Source organism: Oncorhynchus clarkii, chromosome 5 (genome assembly GCF_045791955.1).
Source record: "Oncorhynchus clarkii lewisi isolate Uvic-CL-2024 chromosome 5, UVic_Ocla_1.0, whole genome shotgun sequence".
Lineage (NCBI taxonomy): Eukaryota > Metazoa > Chordata > Actinopteri > Salmoniformes > Salmonidae > Oncorhynchus > Oncorhynchus clarkii.
In genome coordinates this window covers 42,896,829-42,922,540 of record NC_092151.1, presented here as the reverse complement: position 1 = coordinate 42,922,540, position 25,712 = coordinate 42,896,829, and the positions used below count along the sequence as shown (strand labels likewise).

The following is a 25,712-nucleotide window of genomic DNA, read 5'->3' as shown; positions in this document are numbered from 1 at the left end:
AGCAACGGGCTGTCTGCATTGCTGAAGAGTGGCGAGATTTTGCCTCATTTTTCTAAGCCGACGGGACAGGTGCAGGCTAAGCCTCTGTCTTCACTTTTAGTAGGATTGCCAGATATAAGACAAATCAAAATTAAAGACTTGGAGATCAAAAAGCGGATCACACTGAAAGGAATTCCTATTTTTCTTGCATATCTATGAATATTGGAGCTGGAGGGCAGTGAAGAGCGCACAACTCGTGTTTATTGAACACAATAAAAGGAAGGAACCTTGTTTTATCCAGTTATCCAGTTTTTCATGAAAATGAAATAACTATAAACTACGGTTTATAAAGAAGTAGGCTTCACATACTGTACCCAAAGCTCAACATTTAATGGAGGCTGATTTGTTGAAAGAATAAGCTGCAAGCCAAGGTTTCGCAATTATTTTGGATAGAGCACAAAGGTGTGTAGCCTATTGGGAACCTTATAAAACTACAATGTATTTTTATTCTAAGCATTTTTACAGTATTGTGACAAGTATATTGCCCTAAAGGCTGCTTTAATCCTTATTTTGAAAGGTTCGTTTCAATGAAATGTATTCTGATAATTCTATAATTTTAATGGTTCTGTCTTTTTTTGCAGATCATAGACAATACAAGGACTGGCTAAGGAGTGTTTAGAAGAAAACCACATGATGAATTTTACTTTTATTTAGTACCAGCATTAGTCCATTATTTTATCATTGAATTGACAGAAGTCCGCTAAGTTAGTGCAGTGTTGCTTTATCCCCCCCTCCCGTAAAAAGAAAGACATGAGTTGCTTCTGTGCTCCCCAGGAGGAGTTTTATTGTGAAGTTTTACTGTTGGATGAAACCAAATTGACGTTAACCACTCAACAACAAGGAATAAAGGTAAGAGAAGATCCCTTTCCACGCGCTCCTCTGTCTGTCAGGTTATGCGGTTGACAGGTAGCCATCCTTTAATAAGCGGTCTGTCATTGCGCTGCGTGAGGCTTGTCAAGACTCTGTGCTTCTACTTTGACTGAAGTATGCAGTTGTTGGATTCTGGTATCTGTGTTTTTGACTCATTTCTAAATGTATCAACAAGTACAATGTGTCGTTTATTAACAGAAAGCCCAAAGCTACAGGTTACCCGACCATGAAAGTGTCTCTTGAGGATACATTTGGCTATTGGTAGCTGACCAAGAGCCCAAAAAGTAGCCCAGGCTTCTACTGTAATTTGCTGTGAACTCTCTGTGAAACAAAATACAGGCCCCAAGGGCTGTAAAGAAATATGGTGAGTATCTTAGCTATGTAAGTGCCTTTGATAGTCTCAATGACTTTATTTCTGGTCGTGAATTAAATCTGAAATTATGCTTTAGGGGATTTCCATCCAAACAAAAGCATGAGAATGACACAGTTGAAATCCTGAAACTTGATGACAACCAACCAGTGCCAGTTTTCTAGTTTAACTTTGTTACATGTCTGTACAGTATTGGACTTATCAGCCTACTAGGTCAGATTCTCTCAGTGATGCTCATTTGGATATCTTCATAATGTTTTTATTACACATGGTATGTTAAATCTACAAGTCCACCACAACACACAGTCAAAAAAAAATGCATCAAGAAAACACCCAGAGCATGCCTTACATTTTTTCTGTCTGTGGAAAACAAAGACTTGAATGTATCAATATCATTTGTAAGTATCTTCTCGGCTTTCTTCACCTTGGGGCACAGTGTAAACCAAGACTTCATGATGATAGATACAATACTGCGATGCAACTTCAGTTTCAGGAAAGCCTGTTAGGAGAGCTCACTGACTTCTATTCAATGACTTATGATGCTATTGGTATTATGAACCATTTTCTCTTGACTAGCTTCATAAAAATAATTCCAACTCAGAGCAGGTCAGACTGGGAGTGAATATGGGTTTAGTTTATGGGCTGGATAGAATCTCTGAAGACGAAACTCAGGTCTGTCTGTGTGTCAAAGGGCCAGAGGCAGAGAATTATGTCCTGATGACTGCTGGGGCTGAACTGCATCTGGTTGCTTGGCCTCACCTTGCCCTTTGGCGCTCATACCTTTATTTCCCTATTATAATGTTCCAAATATAAACCCTTCAGCATATAAACCCTTCATAGTCCATAGCTGTTGGTCTATCTTGATGAGCCCTTTATTTAAATGGGAGAAAAGGCCTAACCGTTGGGCACCTGTTACAGTAGTAGGTGTGTTTTGCTGGTTATTTGTGGAAAGCGACTCCTCAAATTGTGCATTTGGAAATAGAGAGACCCTCTAACTGATTTTTAGTTGCCATGCCACCACCCACCACTCAGACCCACTCTCTGCAACCCCCCCCCCCCCTCCTTCTCTCTCCTCAAGATGGCCCCACATGATACCCTGGTGCCCTATCCCTCTTGGCTTGGCTTTATTCTCCCTGTCTGTGCTCCACTAGTGACTAGTCCATTGGAGAGATCAGGTTGCTCATCCTCTTTTAATTGTTAATGTGAGAGGCTGTCCAGGTGGGCTCTCTGGAAGCCATGCATGGTCAATAGTGCAGTATCAGCTGTGTATTATGCATTATTGTTGTTGTTTTTATACAGTATGCATGTAATATGTACTTTCTCCTTTATGACTCTAGGGTAAGTTAGTAAAGCTGCTGTGGTGAGATTTTGAAAAAATGGTTTCTGACTGTACTGATCCAGCAGAGTAGAATTATAATCCTGGTATTGTCAGTGGTTAGATTAAAAACACCAGCTCAACCGCAGTGGAGCTTAACTCTGGTTTGGTTCTATGAATATTATTATATAATTTATTGGGCTCTAGGATTCATCTGATTCCAGCATAAGAATTTGTAACAAAATTTGAGTTTTGTAGTTGGTTCTCACAAACTTTTTTTCGTATTACACAAAAACACGTGTACTAAACATAGTACAGAGGGACTCTGGAAGTGAAGCTGGCACTAATCCTATTCATGTTGCTCTCTGTTACCGTTGAAGTTTAGCTTTACATTCAGCAGTGTGGCATGACATACACCTGTATTTCCCTGGCCCCTGACACTACTGTGACTGAAAACCACATGAGTGAGAGACCAAAGACAATGAAAGGGTTTGAGTTCAAAGGCTTTGGTCCCGAAAGAAAGAGATGGAATGTGGGACAGAATAAAGTGTGCGTTTGGGGTGACACATTTTTCCAGAGGGACGCTCATGGAGGGAGGCACTTTGTCTGTCAGTCAGTCAGGTTAAAAAAAATAAAAAAATAAAAATTCCCTTCAGAAAAAGATGCCAAGAGAGCTGCGAGGGAAATGCTGTTTAGTTGACCTCCACACCCGTGTCCCCAAGGTGTTGCGCAACACCACTCCAGCTGTCACTCTGGCGTGTTGTCACCCGTCTCAAGATCTCCAATCTAGGCTGTTTACTTTATGCTGCTTTCAGCTGTAAATAAATAACAAAAAAAAGAGACTTGAAAGGGTTCACAATGTGAACAGAAGTTCCCTAGCCTACATTCATGGGCCTTCCTGCTGCACCTGCAATTATATTTTGATATTATGTATTGTTTCTCACGTTTGTCAAAGTTTTTATGCTTGGCTGCTGGGAGCACATTTGTGTCTGAAAAGCGGGGCCTAGGTGGGCAGAGATGCATTTGGCTCCTGTAAGCCTGATCCAGTCTTTGCTATATGCTGTATTAAACAGCACTGAGCCTCTTACACAAAGGCTTCATTGAGTTTGGCCCGGGGGCTGTGTTAGATTTATCGTGAGGTACAGAACTGCTACCACAACAAAGCAGAGCAGTCCCAAAGACAGCGGCCGCTGACCCTGAAGGCCACGTCTGTTTTCTCTGGCCATGGCTTGAGAGAGATGCTCCGACCTCTTTAGCTTTCTGGATAATAATTCACGAAAACAGGGCAGCTTTTTGGGAACGGTTAGCCGCAGCTGCTTCCTTCCTTGTCGTCATTCAGAATGTCTTTGTTCTCCAACTTCCAATAAATACAATGAACATCATGGTGTTTTTTGTTGTTGTACAACAGGTCATCCCCCCTAAGGTTGTCACAAAGAATAGGCAGCATTTCATGTCAGTGTACCTATAAAGTTCTTCCTGATTCATGCCAGGAGAGAGGGTTAGGGTACATCAGGGTAACACTGCAGCGGTGTGACATGTTGATTTGCTTGATGCGCTTGGCTCAAGGCAAAGTTTTTCCATTGTGAAATTAGAAATACATCAAAATTCCTGCATGTGCGGAATGTGTCAATTCCATTGTGTTTTTAGAGCTCGGTGCACATTAGATCACATTAGCCTATTTTAGACGTCAACTATTTTGTTGACAGTGTCGACCGATAACAAATGCCTCAGCTTTATATCCCCAGAAATTACATTGATATGTAAAATCAGTGAATTCCTGAAAGTGAAAGTCAAAAGCTGGTTGCCATGGAAACATATTACTTTCTAATGAACCTGGTGGCTACTAATGGATCCTCTGGGATCTGCTACCGAAGAGTCAATAGAGAGAGAGAGAAAAAAATCAAACTAACGCCTGCCTATTCAATCAGTATTGGCTTTCTTTCTTATCTCTCCACTTTAACTCAGCTCAGGCTGTTTTGTGTTTTGTCCCTCTTTTGAAACTGTGAAGAATTCTACCTCAGACTGGGACTGTGTGAAATTGGTATTTGTTTTTTCCCTTGAGACAATCAGTATGTCTTTAGCTAGGTGAATTCTAAGTGATTTGTTAAAACACTTAGCTCAGTTCTATCACCATACAGTAATTTACTCTAGCAGGTGGGCGGAAACTGTCAAAAGCTTGTTCCTCTGTTAGCTGACATCCCACAGCAATAAACATGAAATGCTAGGAGGCACCAGAGCCATATATTACATCCAGAATTGTTCATTGCTACATTGATTCTTAAATAATATAACTTATAAACGCCTCATGAACTTAGATCAACTGTCATACCCCCATCAGAACCTAAAATATAAGCTTGTTTGTAAACAACGTAAATGTAAACAAACTCTGTATTGCCTCAATACGTCATTTTGATATCATGGATGATCAATCCTTGCATCCATAGCTCGGTCTATGAATTTGAGAGTGGTTAAATTTCTCCAGGCCCATCTCTTAGCTTTTTACCAAAACAGAGCTGGGGTGTCCACTTTGTTATTGTTTCAATTAAGGATTCAAACTTGAAGAAATATTTGACTCTGGGAGGCACTAGTGTATGGGAAAACTGCTAAAATGTTTTGTGTTGGTACCTTTGCTTTTAATCACCTCGTCCCTCTCTCTCTCTCTCTCTCTCTCTCTCTCTCTCTCTCTCTCTCTCACACACAAACTCTATATCCCCCTTCTCTCTCTCTCTCTCTCTCCCTTTGGAGACAAGCACAGACGTCCCCCGGGCTTGCCCTCAAAGTAGGGTAGAGCACTAGGGAAACAAACACTTACACCATCTGGATCAAAGGGGGAGTAACAGACGAACACCCCACATCTGTGGCCTATGAAAACACACACACACACACATTTCCATTACACAATGGAAGTATTTTTCAGGTGGGTGTAGTGTAATGTTTGTTACGAGGCAAAATCATTCTTAGGAGAGAACATCGTCCACATTCACAACAGTATTGTATATTAGTAGACAGTATATTAGCCTGAATGCTCTTAAGGAGCCTGTCTTGCCACATACAGGACCTACCTGTTGGACAGAGCAGCCAGGGCCAGGTAGCAGCTCATTGTGTAATTAGGACTGAGTAGGGATCCACCTATTACCACCTAAGGCTGGTAAAACACACACAGGCTCAGCTGTGAATTATTTACTAACACAGTACTGCTAATGGGGCAGGGAACAGTGATGGTCTCATTTGGAATGCTCCGATTTTCAACTCTGGGACTGGCATGTAAGTGTGGATCCAGTAAATGGAATCGGTCTGTTTATTGATTTAGTAGGATACTCTCACTGTTGCCCTCTCAGATTTAAGTCAACCCTTTGTAGGCAATAGGCCTGATGTGTCACGTTCTGACCTTAGTTCCTTTGTTTTGTCTTTGTTTTAGTATGGTCAGGGCGTGAGTTGGTGTGGGCAGTCTGTTTGTTTTTCTATGTTGTATTTTGCGTTTGGCCTGGTATGGTTCTCAATCAGAGGCAGGTGTCGTTAGTTGTCTCTGATTGAGAATCATACTTAGGTAGCCTTTTCCCACCAGTGTTTGGTGGGTGATTGTTTTCTGTGTCTGTGTGTTCCACACGGAACTGTTTCGGTTTTCGTTTCTGTCTTTCAATTTGATATTTTGTATTTTCGTGTTCATTGATTTTTGTTCATTAAAACATGACGAACACGTACCATGCTGCATATTGGTCCGATCTCTCATACACCTCGTCAGAGGAGGACGAATCCCGTTACATGATGAAAAACCATGCTTACATGATCAGTCTATCCAAAAATCTGTTTACTAATGATAAGTGGTTTGGAGTGTAAACCAACATTGAAAAAAAAACTACTTTGAGGTTCACAGTGTGCGGCTGTGATACTGTGAGTCAGCAGCACATCACTCATCAAATAGATATGATAACTTATTAGATACTAGCAGTGTCCACTTACTTCTGCTGGTTGAAAGTGATAATGAACGATAGTAGACTCTCGGCCCTGGAGGAAAAGAGCGTGCTTGCACTCACACACAAACACACACACCTTCGCTTGCGTCTTCAGTTTAATTATCACAAGCCCTCTGACATATATTTTTTGAAAGGAGCTATACAAAATTAAACTAATTGCCTGTTGCTAGACTTGCTTGTAACAATCACACACAATTTATTTTTCACTACAACAGGAGAATTAACAGCACGCTGTGTGTGATTCCAATTGCTGTTATGTGTCGTACCCCAGAAAGAATAGCTGACGCTAATGGGGATCCTAATAAAAATCTAATCGTTAATTATCACTTTTAATATTAGCAGATGCCTGCAGATAGTCTGATCTGATCGCTTACCCTGATACGTTTTGAGCCTATCAGAGATTTGTTAAACAAAAGATATCGACAGGGCAGGGGGGAGTGGAGCTGTAGTACGGAGAACCAGTGGCACTGAGGTGTGAGTAGGGTTGCAAAGCTACTGATCATTTACTAAAGCTACCATCAACTTCAGCAATTTTGGTAATTAACGGAAAATCTATGGCAATCTATCGTAATTTTAGTCATTTATACTTGAATAACTTGAAACAAATGTGTTGGTATATAGTATTAATTTGTTATATATGTGTCTGTATTGTCCCTGAGTTTCTAGTAGGTAGACCATATGGTTCAAGAGAAAATGGCCTAATTAACGAAAAAAAGCATCCAATTAACAATGGCATTATTTTCAATTACCTCTGCAACTCATCCAACTATTGACTGCCACCAGTTTGACACCAAAACATTAACAAATACATATTGACATAATAAAAGTATACACAAATATTTAATGCTGAAACCCTCATATTGAACACTAAGTTGATGGTCTATATTTAGGATCATGTTTTAAACTTTGTCATTCTATTTTAAAATCATCTTATTGAATTATTTCATATATTTGACATGTGAAGGCCACACAGAGGGCCAGAGATAATTACAGACACCTGTGATAATCTGAAGTACCCAGAAGGGCCACGAGATGTCTTGTGATAGATAACATAAAATCCTTGAAAGATACCAAAATGCTGGTTTGCAACCCTAGGTGTGAGTGAGCACGTCCTTGCTCAGTCAGCCAAGCAGCCAGGCAGGAGGGTGTGAGCTATGGACAGAAAGGGAGAGAGATAGAGAGAGGAGATATAGTGGGATTTCAGGGGGATGGGAGAAGAACAGTTTAATAATCTCTTCATGGCTGCCTGTCTTTAGTCACCCTGAGTGGCGTAATATCTTCTCTGACCGTGCAGGATTAACTCCGATGATATTGTTGTTATACACATACTTTATTTAAACACCTACACATTGCAGGGTTTTCACCAAGGTTTACAATGGAATTCCATGCTGATTTAGCCATAACCTTGGAGTGTTTAATGTGTTGTTCGTGAACGGGTCAAATATGACAAGAGGAGGACGTTGTTGATGCTTGTTAAAGTTGTTGTTTTCTGCACCACCTGTCCTCATATTAGTCATGGATCAGCAAATACCATTCAAAACACTCCTCCTCACAAACACAGACACAACCACACACACAAAAGGATCCAATCTGTATGCTATTCCTGGCCTAAGAAAGACTTTATCTTTCCCCCCATGGAGCATGATCTAATAGGTATTTCATAACTAACATGAAAAAATTATGCTCTAACCCATCTTTGCTGATGTCATCAACACTGGCCACATGCTGCAAGTGGTTTCTTTCTCCTTTGTCAGAGATGATAAAATACCCTGTATTACAAATGGTTGCTTCCATTTTTTCACCTGATTGAAATGTTCAGAACACGGTATTAAAACAACCAGCAAGCTTTTAACCATGCTGCCTGCCTGCCCCTCTCTCTCACTCTCTCTCTCAAGGGATTTACAGATCAACTTTGAGTGTGCATATGAAACACTGTAATAGCTTCTAAAACATCTCAATGATATACCCCCTGTCAACTTAACTACTTTACACACACCAATTCCCCAGATCATACAATTGTAATGTCACAGTTGTTATCATGCATTGTGCTTTACTATCTTGCCTGCTGATTAGGGTCGTCGTTATCATCATAATCATCATGAAAAGTCCATTAATGCTAATCTTGTCTTTGACCCTTAATCTACTTGGTGACCACTAGGCAGGACTCAGCATTCAGAACACTACACAATGTGACCACAGTACACTTGTCACTTTCCATTCGTTCTCTTCGAGACAGTTTCCTTCTGTTCTGTTGCGATCTATTCAGTGCTGTGAGGACAATTCACTCATGGATTTGTGTCTGTTTCTGTGTGTATATATGTGTGATCACATACATAAATCACATACATGAGCAGCTGAAATCTCTGCAAGCCGAGGTTACTCCTTATTAAACAGAATATGTGCATGGCTTTTTACCCTGCATGCAGCTATTTTAGTACTCTCGCTTTGGTGTATGTATTTGGCTTGTGCTTTACAAACCTCTGCAGAGCTTGTTTTTGTGTTTTTAGCGAATGTGTATAGCTTTGTGCATTCTGTGTGTTTGAGTCCAAGGCTCTTATGGCCAGTGGGTGTTCCGTTATTATTTAGGCTAGACGGTGTCTCTTTGCGTAACAGTCTGTGTAACTCAGTTATGTGTAACTCTGTGTTGTTGTTTTTGTCTCACTGCTTTGCTTTATCTTGGCCAAGTCGCAGTTGTAAATGAGAGCGTGTTCTCAACTGGCTTACCTGGTTAAATAAAGGTGAAATAAATACAAAATAATGTCTAGTGCAGGGATGTCAAACATACGGCGGGGGGGTCTAATGAGTAAAACAAATAAAACAGTGTAGAAATGATAATGGACCCATATTCATGCAGTTTCTTGACTGTCCAGCTCACTAATAATCACTGGACAGTCAGGGAGCATCAAAAACAAATTTAAACTATGGATAGTGGACTATTTTCTGAATATTTTGACGGCAAGGAAATATAACCCGTTTTCTATGCGGACCTCCAGACCTGAAGACCAAATGTGGCCCCCGGGGCAAAATAAGTTTGACCTCCTTGGTCTAGTGGGTTTGTTTGTATATACATGACTATGCTATCCTCCGGCCCTCTTGAATGCCTATTCTCTGATCTCTCAGTTTATCCTGCCCTTATTTCACCCTTTGTATTATTCCGTTTGAATTAGAACCCTCGGGCATGGGCTCCCATTTCTCAGACGCGTCCGTGTTCTTGGTCTGGTAGATGAATACCCTACACCAGTGGGTCCCATCTTTCTCTAGACCCATAAATCAAGATGGTTTAAATGGTGTTTTAAATTGCGTGTTTAAGCAAATTTGGTAACATCTTTAACCGTCTGGGCCTCACAGAACATACCTAACCTAGAAACGGGTATAATCTGTGGCAGAGGCCCACTGTTATAAACAGCAGGGTAACCATGGCAACGGAGAGGGGTCTGCTCTGGCACCTGATGAATGCAGGCCCGGTGTCAGCGCCAGATCTGACTGCCTAGCGAATCTGACTGACTGTCGCGCCCATTTGTGTCACAAACAAACATTTTGGAAGCTGATTTGCCGTCCTTTGCCGTTGTTCTGCTGCCCTAGGCGAGATGTTTATTTGTCCTCCGAAACTAGAATAGTCCCAGTAAGTAAAAATGACTTTGAAAATATGTATAAAGTTAGGTTCATTTTACTTACTTTGAAAATACTTTGAAAATACGTATTTTCCAGTCAATGAAATCAGGTTAATTTTCAGTTGTGAATGAGTTGAAAAGACATCTTGAGTAGAATCAATTATACTGGACTATACTCTTCTGTGCTGTACAGTTGTACTCTACTGTACTGTAATGTACTGTGCTGTTCAAACTAGATGTCTATGATTGGCTCAGATTTGGTTGAAATCAAAGCCAGTCCGGACTCTACCAAATCTGAACCAAACTTATACATCTATGTTTGGGCTGCTCCCCTACCCTGCAGCTAAAAATGTTATTGATTGTATTTATTACTACCTCTACTCTGCAGTTCAGTGATTATTGATTGTCATTACCATTAGTATCTTATCTATTTATTCTGCTACTGGTCACAATTACTCCTGTTTACGTGTATATTTAAGGGATAATGCCCGAGAAGCCAGTATTTGGAGGATATATTGGCACGGGTGTTGTTAGGCCAGACAGCGAACACAATCACTTCTAACTGAAGCTGGAAAGACGGCATATTAGCTGCACTTTGTTTCATTTTTACCTTTTTTCATTTGACATTTCTTTGTATATATCCATAAAAATTATGCCAGCTGATTCATGATTTTGACTGGCTGAGAAACGCTGCCTGCCTGTCTCATCCTGACTTCCAACACGTTCATTACTATGGGACAGCTGGAGATCGAATTTGAATATTGAAACAAGGTTGAAAATGTTGGAGAGACAGACAGCAACTTTTATACAAATCTCCACTGTTGAAAACTAAATGTTAGTCTAAAAGAAATGTGACAATGTCTAGATGTATTTTATAGTGGAGATCACGTTTATAAATTACCTGGCTGGGCTGATGAGACAGTGGATTGCGCAGTCAGATGGAACAAAGTAAATAGGCATTTTAACGTCATAGATTTAGCCGGTGGTAACTTGTGGAATAGACACTGCCTGGAATGCGATTTTAACCAATCAGTATTAAGGATTAGACCCACCCGTTGTATCAATTACCATTAGTATGTTACCATAAGTATTTATATATTCCTGCTACCAGTCACTTTTCAGTCCTGTTTACAGCCCTGTCACGCCTACACTGACACTCTTGCACACACACAGACTCACACACTCATATTAGCACCCACACACTTACACTTACATACCCACCTACCCACCACTTATGCTGCTGCCATACTGTTTATTATTATTATTCATTATTTATCCTGCTACCAGTCACTTCCTCCTAATCCCTGCCTACATGTACATATCTACACCTCAATAATCCAGTATCCCTGCACATTGTAAATTTGGCACTGACCTTGTATATAATTTCCTCATTTATTTCCTATTTCTTGTGTTTTATTATTATAATATTTTTTTATTACTGAGAATAAAAAGTTAAGCATTTCACTGTACTTGTGCATGTGACAAATAAAACTATGATTGATTCAGATTGGGTCCGGTGTTTAGATGTTGAAATCAAGGCAGGTCCGGACCGCAGCAAAAAAAAGACCCCGGACATAAGTCAGGACAGGGCAAAAATAATACACCCAAAAGACTTTGGTGACAGTCTGTGCTTACTGGGGTGTAGCCGGCAGCGTTGGCCTGCATTGGAATTTTACGAATGTTCATCCGTGTGGTAGGCCTACCGTTTTGTAAAACAAGTAGTTGCATTGACTCTTCGTCTTTTATTTTATTTTTTACTGTGACTAATCATTTTGGCTATGTAAGCACTGCATATCAGCTACCCGACTTTATCAGGAGTTATCCTGAGCCTATTTGCAATGAGAATCAATGCGTTTACACTGTGAGAAAATGCAGAAGTATTGAATTTGTCGCTGTAATCATCTCTTCAAAAGTTGACAGATACAAACTTGAAACCACTGATAATCATGACAATTTAGCCCACGGGGTGAAACTCCTGGACAGCAGTTCTGAGTAGCCTGATTTTTAATTCCATATTGTCCATTTTTACTTTGACCTGTTCTGTTTTGAGGATATGGTGTTTGTTGCCATGTCAAATTCACATCGAAGCACTTGTTGTGTTTGATTGGGCGCCATTTAGGTTTAGCTATTTGAAGAGATACGTGCATAAGGTAAAAAACGTATCTGTATCATAACATTGTCACAAATTTGATCATCTCCAGCCTGTAGGGTATAGAAAAGGCCACACTCGTTGTACCATAGGCTGTAGGCCACATGATTTATGTTAGAAGATTTTTTGTGACGGACCGTTGGTGGAGCGCTGCAGCGCTGCATCTCTCCAACAGCACCCTGGAGAGGTGCGCTCGGCATGGACACGTAAAATATATTGCATCAGTGCTCACCTAGATAGCCCGTATGCAACTGGGTGAGAGAAATTGTCATTATTTCTTTTGTATAATTAACGTGAGGTTTTATGTGTTGTTTGGAGGTGCTTCTTGGTAAGTTTAGCTCGGAAAATGCCGCCCCCGCCTAATGGGCGGGCCGGCCCTGGATGGATGGGATGGCACAGGCATATAGACGGTTTTCAGTGGCAACAAGACGGGTAAAAATAGGAACTAAGAAGGAGGAGGACGAGTAACTAAGGAGGCAGTTACAGGCAGTAGGTCACTGTTCCAGTCCCAGAGCTATGGAGAGGAGACACCCTTCCAATGAAACATGTTTACATGGAGCTGTTGTAAAAAGGAAGAAGGAGGAGTAACCAACTCAGATCCAAGCCCCTGGTGTAGAGACAGAGACACCCTGCCAGCTAGGCAGCATGTTGTGCTGTAACAACTCCATATGTCCTCCCTCTCTCCTTTTTCCTGCCTCTCTCTCTCACTCACTCACTCACTCGCCACGGAGCAGTGAGCACGCGGCACACATTTACAGAGAATTGAGGGAAAGTGGTTCTACAAAGGCTCTGTGGAGGTCCCAGTGGGAAAAGGGAACATCTGCTCACGACCTCCCTCCTCCCCCATACCTCTTATCCCCCCACAGTGATGTGCCTGGTCGGAGAGGAGTCAGTGGCCCTCATCCAAACCTCCGCACTACAGCCCAAAACTGTCCCCTTACGCCCCCCCCCCCCCCCCCCCCCCCCCCCCATCTCCACTGCCCTAACCAGTAGCGCTTAGCACCAACACCCCCCCCCCCCACCACACACACATACACCCACATACACACTGCCTTAACAAGCAGCACTCAGCACCACCACGTCCCAACAGCCAGAAATACCCAGAGCAGAGCAGCAGATGGCCAGACCGACCGACCATGATCATGTGATGACCCTGTTACCATGGGGATAGGTGGCACAAGCCAGAGGAGAGTAACACCCTTACTAGACACATACTGCATATACTGTATGTTCGCACACACACTCCCACAATTCTCACCCTGTTAATATAATACTTCCTCCTCTGAAGGCAATCAACATGCCTGTCACTTGTCATATCATACCCCTGTCTACTGTCTAAATAGATGCCAGCTGAATATGACAGGTGTATTGATTCGTATGGTCTGTCTAGCTACTGCCATATAAGGACATAATGAGACTAATCCATCATTCTGTGTTCAGTTGATGGCCCTGATCCATACACTGCCTCCAGCATCAACAACATTTAGCCTTCACCTCTCTCAATCTCTCTTTCTCTCTCTCTCCCTAGGATGTAACCTTTATTTAGACACACTGTGTGTGTGCGTCTGTCAATAAAGCTAATGAGATCTGGATCTTTAAATTACACTGGTAATTGCTGGTGTTCTCCCTGTACATACCTGGAATTACAGCGTTGATTGATAGGTCTATGATGTGTTTTCATAAGGGTGTATTGGCTGGCCGGTGATGGCATTTCTCTCATTATGAAATAATAGCCAATGTGCTCCCCTCACAGGTCACACTTCAAAAACAGTTGGGTGCTGAATCATTGTTTTTAGGGCAATACATTAATCACAGAATATGATCCTTTTACAGTGCTGTTTCTCTCGTTATTGTGCACAAGGATGTTTTTGTGTTCATAAGGTTGATCAGTGATATAGTTTCTCTCATTATCAACCCAGTGGTCTGGCATTAGAGAGTAGAGACAGGTCAGGTCACAAAGAGTCTGACACCTCTTTATTTCTTAGTCTCACCTCTAGAGGACATTTGCATCACATCTGCATAATGATTCACGCTGGGCTCATTTCACACACTTTAATTGGCTGTGAACTCTGTAAACTCTGACCTCTAATACATGATCTCTCTGACCTGGAAGTGATCTCTCTGCAGTGTGCGTCTTATGTGCGTATGTGATACAGTTATAAATAGTGTTGTCAGATGAGGAAGAGAAATGTGACCGACCGGCTCGATTCGGTCAGATGTAGCAAAATTAGAAATTGTGTTTTTTACATTGGATAAAAGTAGAGACTCAGAGCTACAACATGGTATATCATACACTACAGTTGAGAAACAATGGGAAAGTTATTCTGCTTTGAAAGTTGATAAACTTGTAACCTCACTTTTGAGAAAATGTCCCTTCTTGAATGTTTTGGTACACCTACTGGAGAACTCTTTTTTGTCTACACCCATTCAGCATTGTTCACACCCTCTTAAGCCTTAGCCCCACCCATCTCTTTAAGGATTCACATGTGAGGCCATGTACTAAACAACGAAAGATTTCAAGACGAAAGGCTGGTTTATACTACGGGTCTGTTCATAAATTTCATCTGGAGTGTCAGAGTGTGCTCAGAGTACGCTCTGGGCGTTTGTAAACTCTGAGCATTGTCAAATTGTTGTTCAGAGCGCACACTGGACGCTCTGGCCAAGGAGTAGTCAAGCACCCAAGCTAACTGACTAGCGTTGGCTAGCTTGCTAGCTACTCCCAGACACAAATGAGAGAACAGCTCACTGACCGTTTTACTTACCCTAGCAGAGCTGGTTAGGCTGTTTTTATGTTATCCAGAGCGTTTGTGACTGTGCTGCTAGAAAAAATGTCATTATGATTTTTTGCCAACGTTTACTGACAGAGGCCATATTCAACAGGTGTTGAGCGTTCATAAATTCGGCAGTTATTCTGCGCTCTGCCACACTCGGACGAGAGTGCTCTGAAATCGGAGTAGATAGCCAGAGTGAATTTACCAGCTACGTCTATCGAGAATTGTTGCCATGACATCATTCTATTGAAATGGTTACTTGCATTAGTGGAGCCTTTTGTTTAGACATGTAGCTAGCTAGCTAAATAATGTACCATAATCCCAACTCATGACGTTACTATCCTGCATGAATCTGCATGTAGCTAACCAACCAGGTTTAATGTTAACTAGCTAACATTAGCCTGTAACTAGCAATGCAAATGGCTCTGAGATATGAATAGTATAACTACACAGATCATACACGTAACGTTAGCTAGCGAGCAAGCCAGCCAGCTAATGTTAGTTAGCTAGCTAGCTAACAGTACACTTTAACTTGAAATGAAAACTACCTTCTGACAAAATTAGAAACGCTTAATATCTGAAAATGCTAGACAATCTTACCCGTATACATGGACGGACGCTTCTCCCTCTCTGTCACAGACGCCATGGTTGCCCTTAGTTTGAAGATGTAATCCGGAGAAAGGTGATTCATACAACAGCCTTCTACAACACTCTTTTTGAACCCGTCTGCATATTTGCAACCAAGCTCCGGAATTTTCTCCATCTCCTTAGCTATCATACTCTAATTCCACTGATTTCAAAACTCAGTCCTCCAGAAAGTGGAGAGAAACACTTTGTATTCCTCATTTCATCAAGTGTTTCCTTTATTTTGGCAGTTACCTGTATATTTTCTCTCCATTCCTCTTTTTCCTAGTCAGTGTTATTTTAACAATCCCACCCTGACCACCAGAGCTACCTTATCAGTGGGGGATATAGATGAGTAATGCAGGGAGGAAGGGAGGGAGGCTAGTGAGCAATTATGGAAGTGTTGGGAAGAAGAGTATGGAGTGTACAGTACATGGGAAGGTTAGTAGGGCGGGGAAGGAGGGGAGTGTGTATGGGAGAGTTGGGAGGGAGAGAGGGTTGGTCGGTAGGGGCCCCTATGGGAAAACATGTCAGCATCTGTTCCGTGACAGTGCTAGCTGCTGCTTGGCCCTGGATCCACTGCAGAACCTGAGGGTGTTGGTCTGGTCGGCATCTGGATGATGTCATACAGTACAGTCAGTCACACCACAGTTCTTTCCTGCCGGGGGTCAGGGTTTTCAGTTACTGTAATGAGGAAGAGCCCTATAACAATGGCTGTTGCTCTGCCCTGGGAGACACTGTGACAAATGAAATCATAATCAAATTGTATTCGTCACATGCTTCGTAAACAACAAGTTTAGACAAACAGTGCAATGCTTACTTACGGGCCCTTCCCAACAATGCAGAGTGAAAAAATTTGTTTTAATAAAAAACGTAAAAACATGTAATAATAAATACAAAATGAGTAACGGTAACTTTGCTAAATACACGGGGTACCAGTACCGAGTCGATGTGCAGGGGTACGAGGTAATTGAGGTAGATATGTACATATAACTAGGAATAAAGTGACTAGGCAACAGGATAGATAATAAACAGTAACAGCAGCCTATGTGATGAGCCAAAAGACTTGCAAAAAGGGTCAATGCAGATAGTCCAGGTAGCTATTTGGGGCCTTCATCCCTAAAAGTGCTGAGACAAACCGAGACCAACCATGCATACTGTACTGAAGCCATGTACTTAAGTATGTAGGCCTCCATAGTATGTACTCTACATACATTCACTGAGGCCATATGTACTGTACTACTGAGTTCCTAAGGGAAAGATGCGTTGTAAGTTGTAACAGCCATACACTAACTTCCTTGTTATAGCCATTGGTCTTAAAACAAAAATTGTGATTCTGGAGTTAGTTGGAATCGTTACTGCTTGAGCGCTTCTACCATATCTGACGGCTGGGGGCTGCCTATCCTAACACAGAAAGCATAGTTGCGTGTTTCACTGCGATTCCAAAACCAGTCAGAGAGAGGTCAAGTCAACAAGCAAGAAGTAGAATGTCAAACAAGGATAAAACTTTGCAGTAAGAATGAACTCAAATGGATGATCAATTTGTAGCGCACTCAGTGGGTTTTCCCCCTTTGGGTACTTAGGGCCAGAGAAAGCAGCAGTGATCACAATTATTCCCTGTTTGCCAGGCCAGTCTGAAAATGAGTTAAATGCTTTCTTCTCCACAGCTAATCACGCAATGGTAACTGAGTGCAAAAATGATGTTAACGTGGGTTGTGGTATACCTGTGAGTCATGAATGAACATAAGCACTACAAATATGTGGCTGTGATCACGCCATGATCCTGCAAACTCTGTAAGCAACATGGGGTAGAATAGATTCTGTGCTCACATAGACATTGAGGAGTTCTCTCATCTAAAGCAATCAGACTCAATATACTGTATTATTAGAGTAGACTTGATAAAGCGTAGGTTTTATTCAGCGAAGCATAGACAAACGATATGCGGTTGTCAAAAGCGGTCATAATCACAGAACTCATGGCACGTCGAATCACAGCAGTCGTATTCATAATGTCTTATGATAAATGAGGTGCAGAGAGACAAGTGAAGTCGACATGTGGAGTCTTTGAAATGAAAACAAGTTGAGCACGGCAATTATGTGACATCAAAAAATGGCGCCACACCGCATCCAGTAAACAGTCGCTTTCAAACTAGGGATTACGTGGCTTATTGAGGTAAGACAGTAATTCTTGTCATAGATTGTGCATGTATGAGCTACACATTGACACATCCAGCCCAAAGGCTTAAAAAAATACTTACTAGTTGCCAAAGTTACGGAGCATGTCTTTAACACACACATCCATCACACAGAGTCATAAAGAGAATGAAGTACAGAGCTGGTGTGACACGTGAGACAGCCGTCTAGCTGGTATGCATCATGTGCTTTAATAAGAGAGAGAGAGGGAGTGAGAGAGAGAGAGAGAAAAGGAAAGAGAGGGGAGAAAGGCTGGTGAAGAGGGGGAAGGTAGGGGGAGCGGCGGTTAAAGTGCAGGGAAGCAAACTTGGCGCTTTTCGGCGATATTCACCATTTTGATTTAAAAATAGGCCATCCACGTGAATCGTGAATGGTCAAATCCGTTTACAGAGCACAGAATGCATCCCTACGGTGCCCAATGCTTGACTTGGGATGAAAGAGGTGCAAGAGCTGTCTTTTTTTCACAGAAATTCCCAAATGACATTATGCTATAGAGACCTCATATTTTTCACTGTTTAAGAGTTCGTACACATTTTGGCAGATGGAATTTCATGACTTTTCCATGAATTCTCCATAATGTGAACACAATTTCCATTACCAATAATTGGTGGCGTCTCTATGTAGCCTACCTGAAAAAGACAGCATAAATGTGGTAGTGACACTAGAAGGCAACTGGTCTCTGATCCCATGAAGGGTACTATCTCTTGCCATTGTGCTCTTGATCAAGGCACTTAACCCCCCCACAGAGTATAATAACTGCACTGTTAGGCTACTGTACATGTGGTCTACCCTCCATCTGAAGAGCTTCTGAGTATGCAGGTTTTTGATCCAGCACTTAAAACACACCCAAGTCTGCCTATCAAGGTCCTGCTGAGCAGCTGCTGTTTAGGCTACAATGTGGTGTGTTAAAGCAGGGATTATTTTTTTTTATCTACAACCTTATAAGGCTAAAATATGGTTTCAATGGAGCTCTACGCACAGCATGGAAGCTATTTGTCAATTAGGCTATTTTTAGACTATTTTTAGCATTGTCAGAATTACATGGCTAGCCTACTGTTTAATAGAGGGGAATCACAGCTTTCAAATAATGGTGTCAGATTTATTTCTCAACACTGCTGGTGCAAAGGCAACAATGAGTCAACGACATTAATGCTTATAGATACAAATTAACTAGCTAATAGCTTGTAGCATGGCTAGTTATATTTTGAATTAGCTATTTAGTAAGTCATTATTTTATAGGCTACCTTCTGCTGAAATGTCTCTCTCGCTCTCTCCTCGTTCAATATGGGATTATAATGATGACAGAACTATGTGAGTTTGCATTTTACATTTCGTGGTTGCAAATTTAGTTTTTTGGTTGCAAGTACGATTCGCAAATGTGTAAATTAATTTCGCAAACTAGTATCATGATGTTTGAAAGATTTAACATTGGTCGCAAACTTGTAACTTTACATTTTATTACAATCAATAAGATTTGCAAACATAATTTATTTTCAGAATTATTGCAAGTCCATTTACGACTGCTGTTATTCAAAAATACAATTGCAGATGAATCTGCAATCGCTCTGAGTTCTGTCACTGTTGTCACATTGTAGAAAGATTTGTACATTTGTAGGAAGAAATTTGCAAGTAACATCTTGATTTGCTCTCTGGGTGCAGACCTTTTACACCTGACCAATCAGTTCCCTCTGCCAAAACCACAGCCGCCTAACCATTGGCTGCATTGTTCCATCAATCAAATATCAGGAAGTAGCTAACCACATGCACAAGAGAGGATGTGATAAAGAAAAGCAAAACAATCACCTTGAAGGTAATTGTCTCTTATCTGTGTACATAGATTTTTGGTTGAAAAGGCATGACAGACAAACTACAGACCAGCCATTGCATTGACAGTTGCTGTTGGGTTAGCTATCTGGCATTCATCCTAGCTTTTTCAAATTTAACTAGGCAAGTCAGGTAAGAACAAATTCTTATTTACAATGACAGCCTAGGAACAGTGGATTAACTGCCTTGTTCAGGGGCAGAACGACAGATTTTCACCTTGTCAGCTCGACCTTTCAGTTACTGGCCCAATGCTCTAACCACTAGGCTACCTGCCGCCCCAGCTTTACCATCAACTGGCTCGCTTTATCAGGCAGCATTATATATATGAGGAGAAAATGAATATATTTACTAGTTAATCATCTGATTGATAGTTTATATAAATGCCATTAACATTAGCTAGATAGCTAGCTAAATTGAAACTACTGCGGGAACGGTAACTAGCTGACTCCCACCATCATCACTGCCATGTAGCTAATGTTAGCTAGGTTTCTAGAAAATAAAACTATAGCTATATTTGCTAGCTATATTTTAAAATACATTTTACTGACTTCTGAACACATTTTGTCAAACTACTTAATTCCACTGCCTATGTATTAATCGGTGACTGAAAAGTTGGCAAGAAAAATGTTTTCCCAGTTTCACTGCGACTAGATTCGTAGGCTGTATTGGTTGGGTATAGTTTGGCTGATGTGCACATTTACACAGGTGTTTAATTAGCCTGGTTAGCCAAGTTACTGACTGACTAGGCTTATTGTTATTCATGTTTTTATTATTGCATTTCAGATGAATAGGGAGTAAAATCACTAGAAAGCAGCATGCTGCCAGACCACCACATGACCCTAGACGTATTAGTCAACGCTTATGAATTGGATATTGTATGTGAATTCCCCATTTGGATCAATGATACTAACGAAATGGTTGGATTGTTCAGTAACATGTGCAGTAAATGCTAATACGACATAATGAATTTGTCAACTCCCTATCAGACCAATGCATATGCCTTCAATGGTACCTTCCTTTTGGTACCTTCCCTTTTACAGCAAGGGTCTCCTTATTGCTGTCTCTTAGGCAATTGACATGTACTGTATGTTCTGACCAATCGGAATCCACGCTTCAAGATTGTGATGATCACGCGGGCTGGGACATGTTCCAGGTAGCTTCAGAGAATAATATTGGTTTATACGCTGATTCGGTGAGTGTGTTTATAAGGAAGTGCATAGGAGATGTTGTACACACTGTGACTATTAAAACCTACCCTAACCAGAAACTGTGGATCGATGACGGCATTCGCGCAAAACTGAAAGTGTAAACCTATTAAACCATGGAAAGGTTACTGGGAATATGGCCGAATACAAACACTGTAGTTATTCCCTCCACAGGGCAATCAAACAAGCGAAATGTCAGTATAGAGACAAAGTGGAGTAGCAATTCAATGATGTATGTGGCAAGGTCTACACACAATCACAGACTACAAAAAGAAAACCAGCCACGTCACAGACACCGACATCTTGCTTCCAGACAAACTAAACACCTTCTTTGCCCGCTTTGAGGATAATACAGTGCCACTAATGCGGCCCGCTCCCAAGGACCGTGGGCTCTCCTTCTCTGTGGACGACGTGAGTAAGACGTTTAAACGTGTTAACCCTCGCAAGGTTGCCAGCCCAGATGGCATCCCTAGCCACGTCCTCAGAGCATGCGCAGACCAGCTGGCTGGTGTATGTACGGAAATATTAAATCTCTCCCTATCCCAGTCTGCTGTCCTCACATGCTTCAAGATGGCCACCATTGTTCCTGTACCCAAGAAGGCAAAGGTAACAGAACTAAATGACTATCGCCCTGTAGCATTAACTTCCTTCATAATGAAGTGCTTTGAGAGACTAGTCAAGGATCATATCACCTCCACCTTACCTGTCACCCTGGACCCACTTCAATTTGCATACTGCCCCAATAGGTCCACAGACAATACAATTGCCATCACACTGCACACTGCCATATCCCATCTGTACAAGAGGAATACCAATGTAAGAATGCTGTTCATTGTCGACAGTTCAGCATTCCACACCATAGTACCCTCCAAGCTCATCATTAAGCTTGAGGCCCTGGGTCTCGACCCCGCCCTGTGCAATTGAGTCCTGGACTTCCTGACAGGCCGCTCCCAGGTGGTGAAGGTAGGAAACAACATCTCCACTTTGCTGATCCTCAACACCCCACAAGGGTGTGTGCTCAGCCCCCCCCCCCCTATACTCCCTGTTCACCCATGACTGTGTGGCCATGCACGCCTCCAACTCAATCATCGAGTTTGCAGACGACACAACAGTAGTAGGCTTGATTACCAACAACGATGAAACAGCCTATAGGGAGGAGGTGAGGGCGCTCGGAGTGTGGTGTCAGGAAAACAACCTCTCACTCAACGTCAACAAAATGAAGGAGATGATCGTGGACTTAAGGAAACAGCCGAGAGAGCACCCGCCTATCCACATCGACAGGACAGCAGTGGAGAAGGTGGACATTTTTAAGTTCCTCAGTGTACACATCACAGACAAACTGAAATGGTCCAACCACACAGACAGTGTGGTGAAGAAGGCGCAATAGCGCCTCTTAAACCTCAGGAGGCTGAAGAAATTTGGCTTGTCACCTAAAACCCTCACAAACTTCTACAGTTGCACAATTGAAACCTTCCTGTCGGGCTGCATCACCGCCTGGTATGGCAACTGTACCGCCCATAACCACAGGGCTCTCCAGAGGGTGGTGTGGTATGCATAACACATCACTGGGGGCAAACTACCTGCCCTCCAGGACACCTACAGCACCCTATGTCAAAGGAAGGCCAAAAAGATCATCAAGGACAACAACCACCCGAGCCACTGCCTGTTCACCCCTCTACCATCCAGAAGGCGAGGTCAGTACAGGTGCATCAAAGCTGGGACCGAGAGACTGAAAAAATAGCTTTATCTCAAGGCCATCCAACTGTTAAACAGCCATCACTAACACAGTGAGGCTTCTGCCTACATATAGACTTGAAATTGTGGGCCATTTTAATAAATGGATCACTAGACACTTTAATAATACCACTATAATGTTTACATATCTTGCAAAACTCATCTCATATGTATATACTGTATTTATACCATCTATTGCATCTTGCCTATGCCGCTCGGTCATTGCTCATCCATATATTTATATGTATATATTCTTATTCCATTCCTTTACTTACATTTGTGTGTATTAGGTAGTTGTTGTGGAATTTTTTGATTACTTGTTAGATATTGCTGCACTGTCGGAACTAGAAGCACAAGCATTTTGCTACACTCGCTAACCATGTGTATGTGACCAATATAATTAGATTTATGTAACTACTTAAATTCATACAAACTAACTTAACTTGGCCCTGCCTAATTAACTTGGCCCTGCCTGTGTTTAGACTGGTAGCCCTGTTCTGATCTTTTTTTCATTAATTGGTCTTTTGACCAATCACATATACATATTTTTTTTTACATCAGATATTTTTCAGATTGGTCAAAAGACCAATTAGTGAAAAAAGATCAGGGATGCCTGTCTAAACACACCCTATTTATCCTATTTTTCAGTCTTGCCTGGGATGTATATTTAGTTCGCACACCTGTGTCTTTATATTTTATTTTTACCTTTTTTATTTAACTAGGCAAGTCAGTTAAGAACAAATTCTTATTTTCAATGACGGCCTGTTCAGGGGCAGAACGACAGATTACCTTGTCAGCTCGGGGATTTGAACTTGCAACCTTCCGGTTACTAGTCCAAAGCTCTAACCACTAGGCTACCCTGCCGCATATACATGAATGAAAAGGTATTCACCCTTGATAGGAGACTTTCATTGATATTAACCTTTTTGAATCATATGCTCTAAGTGTTGTCTTGATAGAGAAAATCTACAAGTCACAAGAGTAGTTAGTAAAAATAACAGGATAAGTACATTTTTTGTAACCTTCCAAAAAAATGAAAATAAGTTGTTTATACCTAACTTTATTTCAAATTTGACAATTTGAAGCCTTGACAGTGGCATCCTTCCTCAGGGAACTGTTTGCTGACAACAGGGTGGCAGGTTTTTGATGTGCTGCTCTCCAGTTCCATGGCCCAGTCGACTCACCTGTCGACTCACCTGGGAATAGGGGGACGACACATTAGTTTTAATAAAAGTCTGGGAGACTAAGGGCTGTTCTTATGCATGACTCAACACAGAGAGCCTGGATACAGCCCTTAACCGTGGTATATTAGCCATATACCACAACTCCGAGGTGCCTTAATGCTATTATAAACTGGTTACCAACATAATTAGAGCAGTAAAAATACATGTTTTGTCATACCCGTGGTATACGGTCTGATATACCACATCTGTCAGCCAACTAGCATTCAGGGCTCGAATCACCCGGTTTATGATCACACCGCCGTAGTGTAGGAGGTTTGCATAAAGTATATTACCACCAGCAGAGCTTACTTCTCTGCGCTCTGGAGAGATTACAAGTAGTTGATATGAAGGCTCTGGAGGTCCTTGGAATATTCTCTCTGTTGCACCTGTAGAGAGATACAGTGCCTTGCGAAAGTATTCGGCCCCCTTGAACTTTGCGACCTTTTGCCACATTTCAGGCTTCAAACATAAAGATATAAAACTGTATTTTTTTTGTGAAGAATCAACAACAAGTGGGACACAATCATGAAGTGGAACGACATTTATTGGATATTTCAAACTTTTTTAACAAATCAAAAACTTAAAAATTGGGCGTACAAAAAGCCCCCTTAAGTTAATACTTTGTAGCGCCACCTTTTGCTGCGATTACAGCTGTAAGTCGCTTGGGGTATGTCTCTATCAGTTTTGCACATCGAGAGACTGACATTTTTTCCCATTCCTCCTTGCAAAACAGCTCGACCTCAGTGAGGTTGGATGGAGAGCATTTGTGAACAGCAGTTTTCAGTTCTTTCCACAGATTCTCGATTGGATTCAGGTCTGGACTTTGACTTGGCCATTCTAACACCTGGATATGTTTATTTTTGAACCATTCCATTGTAGATTTTGCTTTATGTTTTGGATCATTGTCTTGTTGGAAAACAAATCTCCGTCCCAGTCTCAGGTCTTTTGCAGACTCCATCAGGTTTTCTTCCAGAATGGTCCTGTATTTGGCTCCATCCATCTTCCCATCAATTTTAACCGTCTTCCCTGTCCCTGCTGAAGAAAAGCAGGCCCAAACCATGATGCTGCCACCACCATGTTTGACAGTGGGGATGGTGTGTTCAGCTGTGTTGCTTTTACGCCAAACATAATGTTTTGCATTGTTGCCAAAAAGTTCAATTTTGGTTTCATCTGACCAGAGCACCTTCTTCCACATGTTTGGTGTGTCTCCCAGGTGGCTTGTGGCAAACTTTAAACAACACTTTTTATGGATATCTTTAAGAAATGGCTTTCTCCTTGCCACTCTTCCATAAAGGCCAGATTTGTGCAATATACGATTGTTGTCCTATGGACAGAGTCTCCCACCTCAGCTGTAGATCTCTGCAGTTCATCCAGAGTGATCATGGGCCTCTTGGCTGCATCTCTGATCAGTCTTCTCCTTGTATGAGCTGAAAGTTTAGAGGGACGGCCAGGTCTTGGTAGATTTGCAGTGGTCTGATACTCCTTCCATTTCAATATTATCGCTTGCACAGTGCTCCTTGGGATGTTTAAAGCTTGGGAAATCTTTTTGTATCCAAATCCGGCTTTAAACCTCTTCACAACAGTATCTCGGACCTGCCTGGTGTGTTCCTTGTTCTTCATGATGCTCTCTGCGCTTTTAACGGACCTCTGAGACTATCACAGTGCAGGTGCATTTATACAGAGACTTGATTACACACAGGTGGATTGTATTTATCATCATTAGTCATTTAGGTCAACATTGGATCATTCAGAGATCCTCACTGAACTTCTGGAGAGAGTTTGCTGCACTGAAAGTAAAGGGGCTGAATAA

The 25,712-nt window shown here is 41.7% G+C and overlaps 1 protein-coding gene across 3 annotated transcripts in view; it reads left to right on the top strand.

Annotated features, from left to right (window-relative positions):
• LOC139408883 (erythrocyte membrane protein band 4.1 like 4A) overlaps window positions 1-25,712 on the top strand; it is an 89,769-nt gene continuing 64,057 nt past the window's right edge. The window contains exons 1-2 of one of the 3 annotated variants that reach the window (XM_071153305.1): window positions 1-441; window positions 621-888. In XM_071153305.1, the coding sequence (XP_071009406.1) occupies window positions 790-888 (99 nt within the window). In that variant the 5' untranslated portion in view covers window positions 1-441; window positions 621-789. Of the gene's footprint in view, window positions 442-620; window positions 889-1,187; window positions 1,274-25,712 lie in introns of those variants that run through there. The other 2 variants (XM_071153307.1, XM_071153306.1) reach the window with 2 other exon arrangements.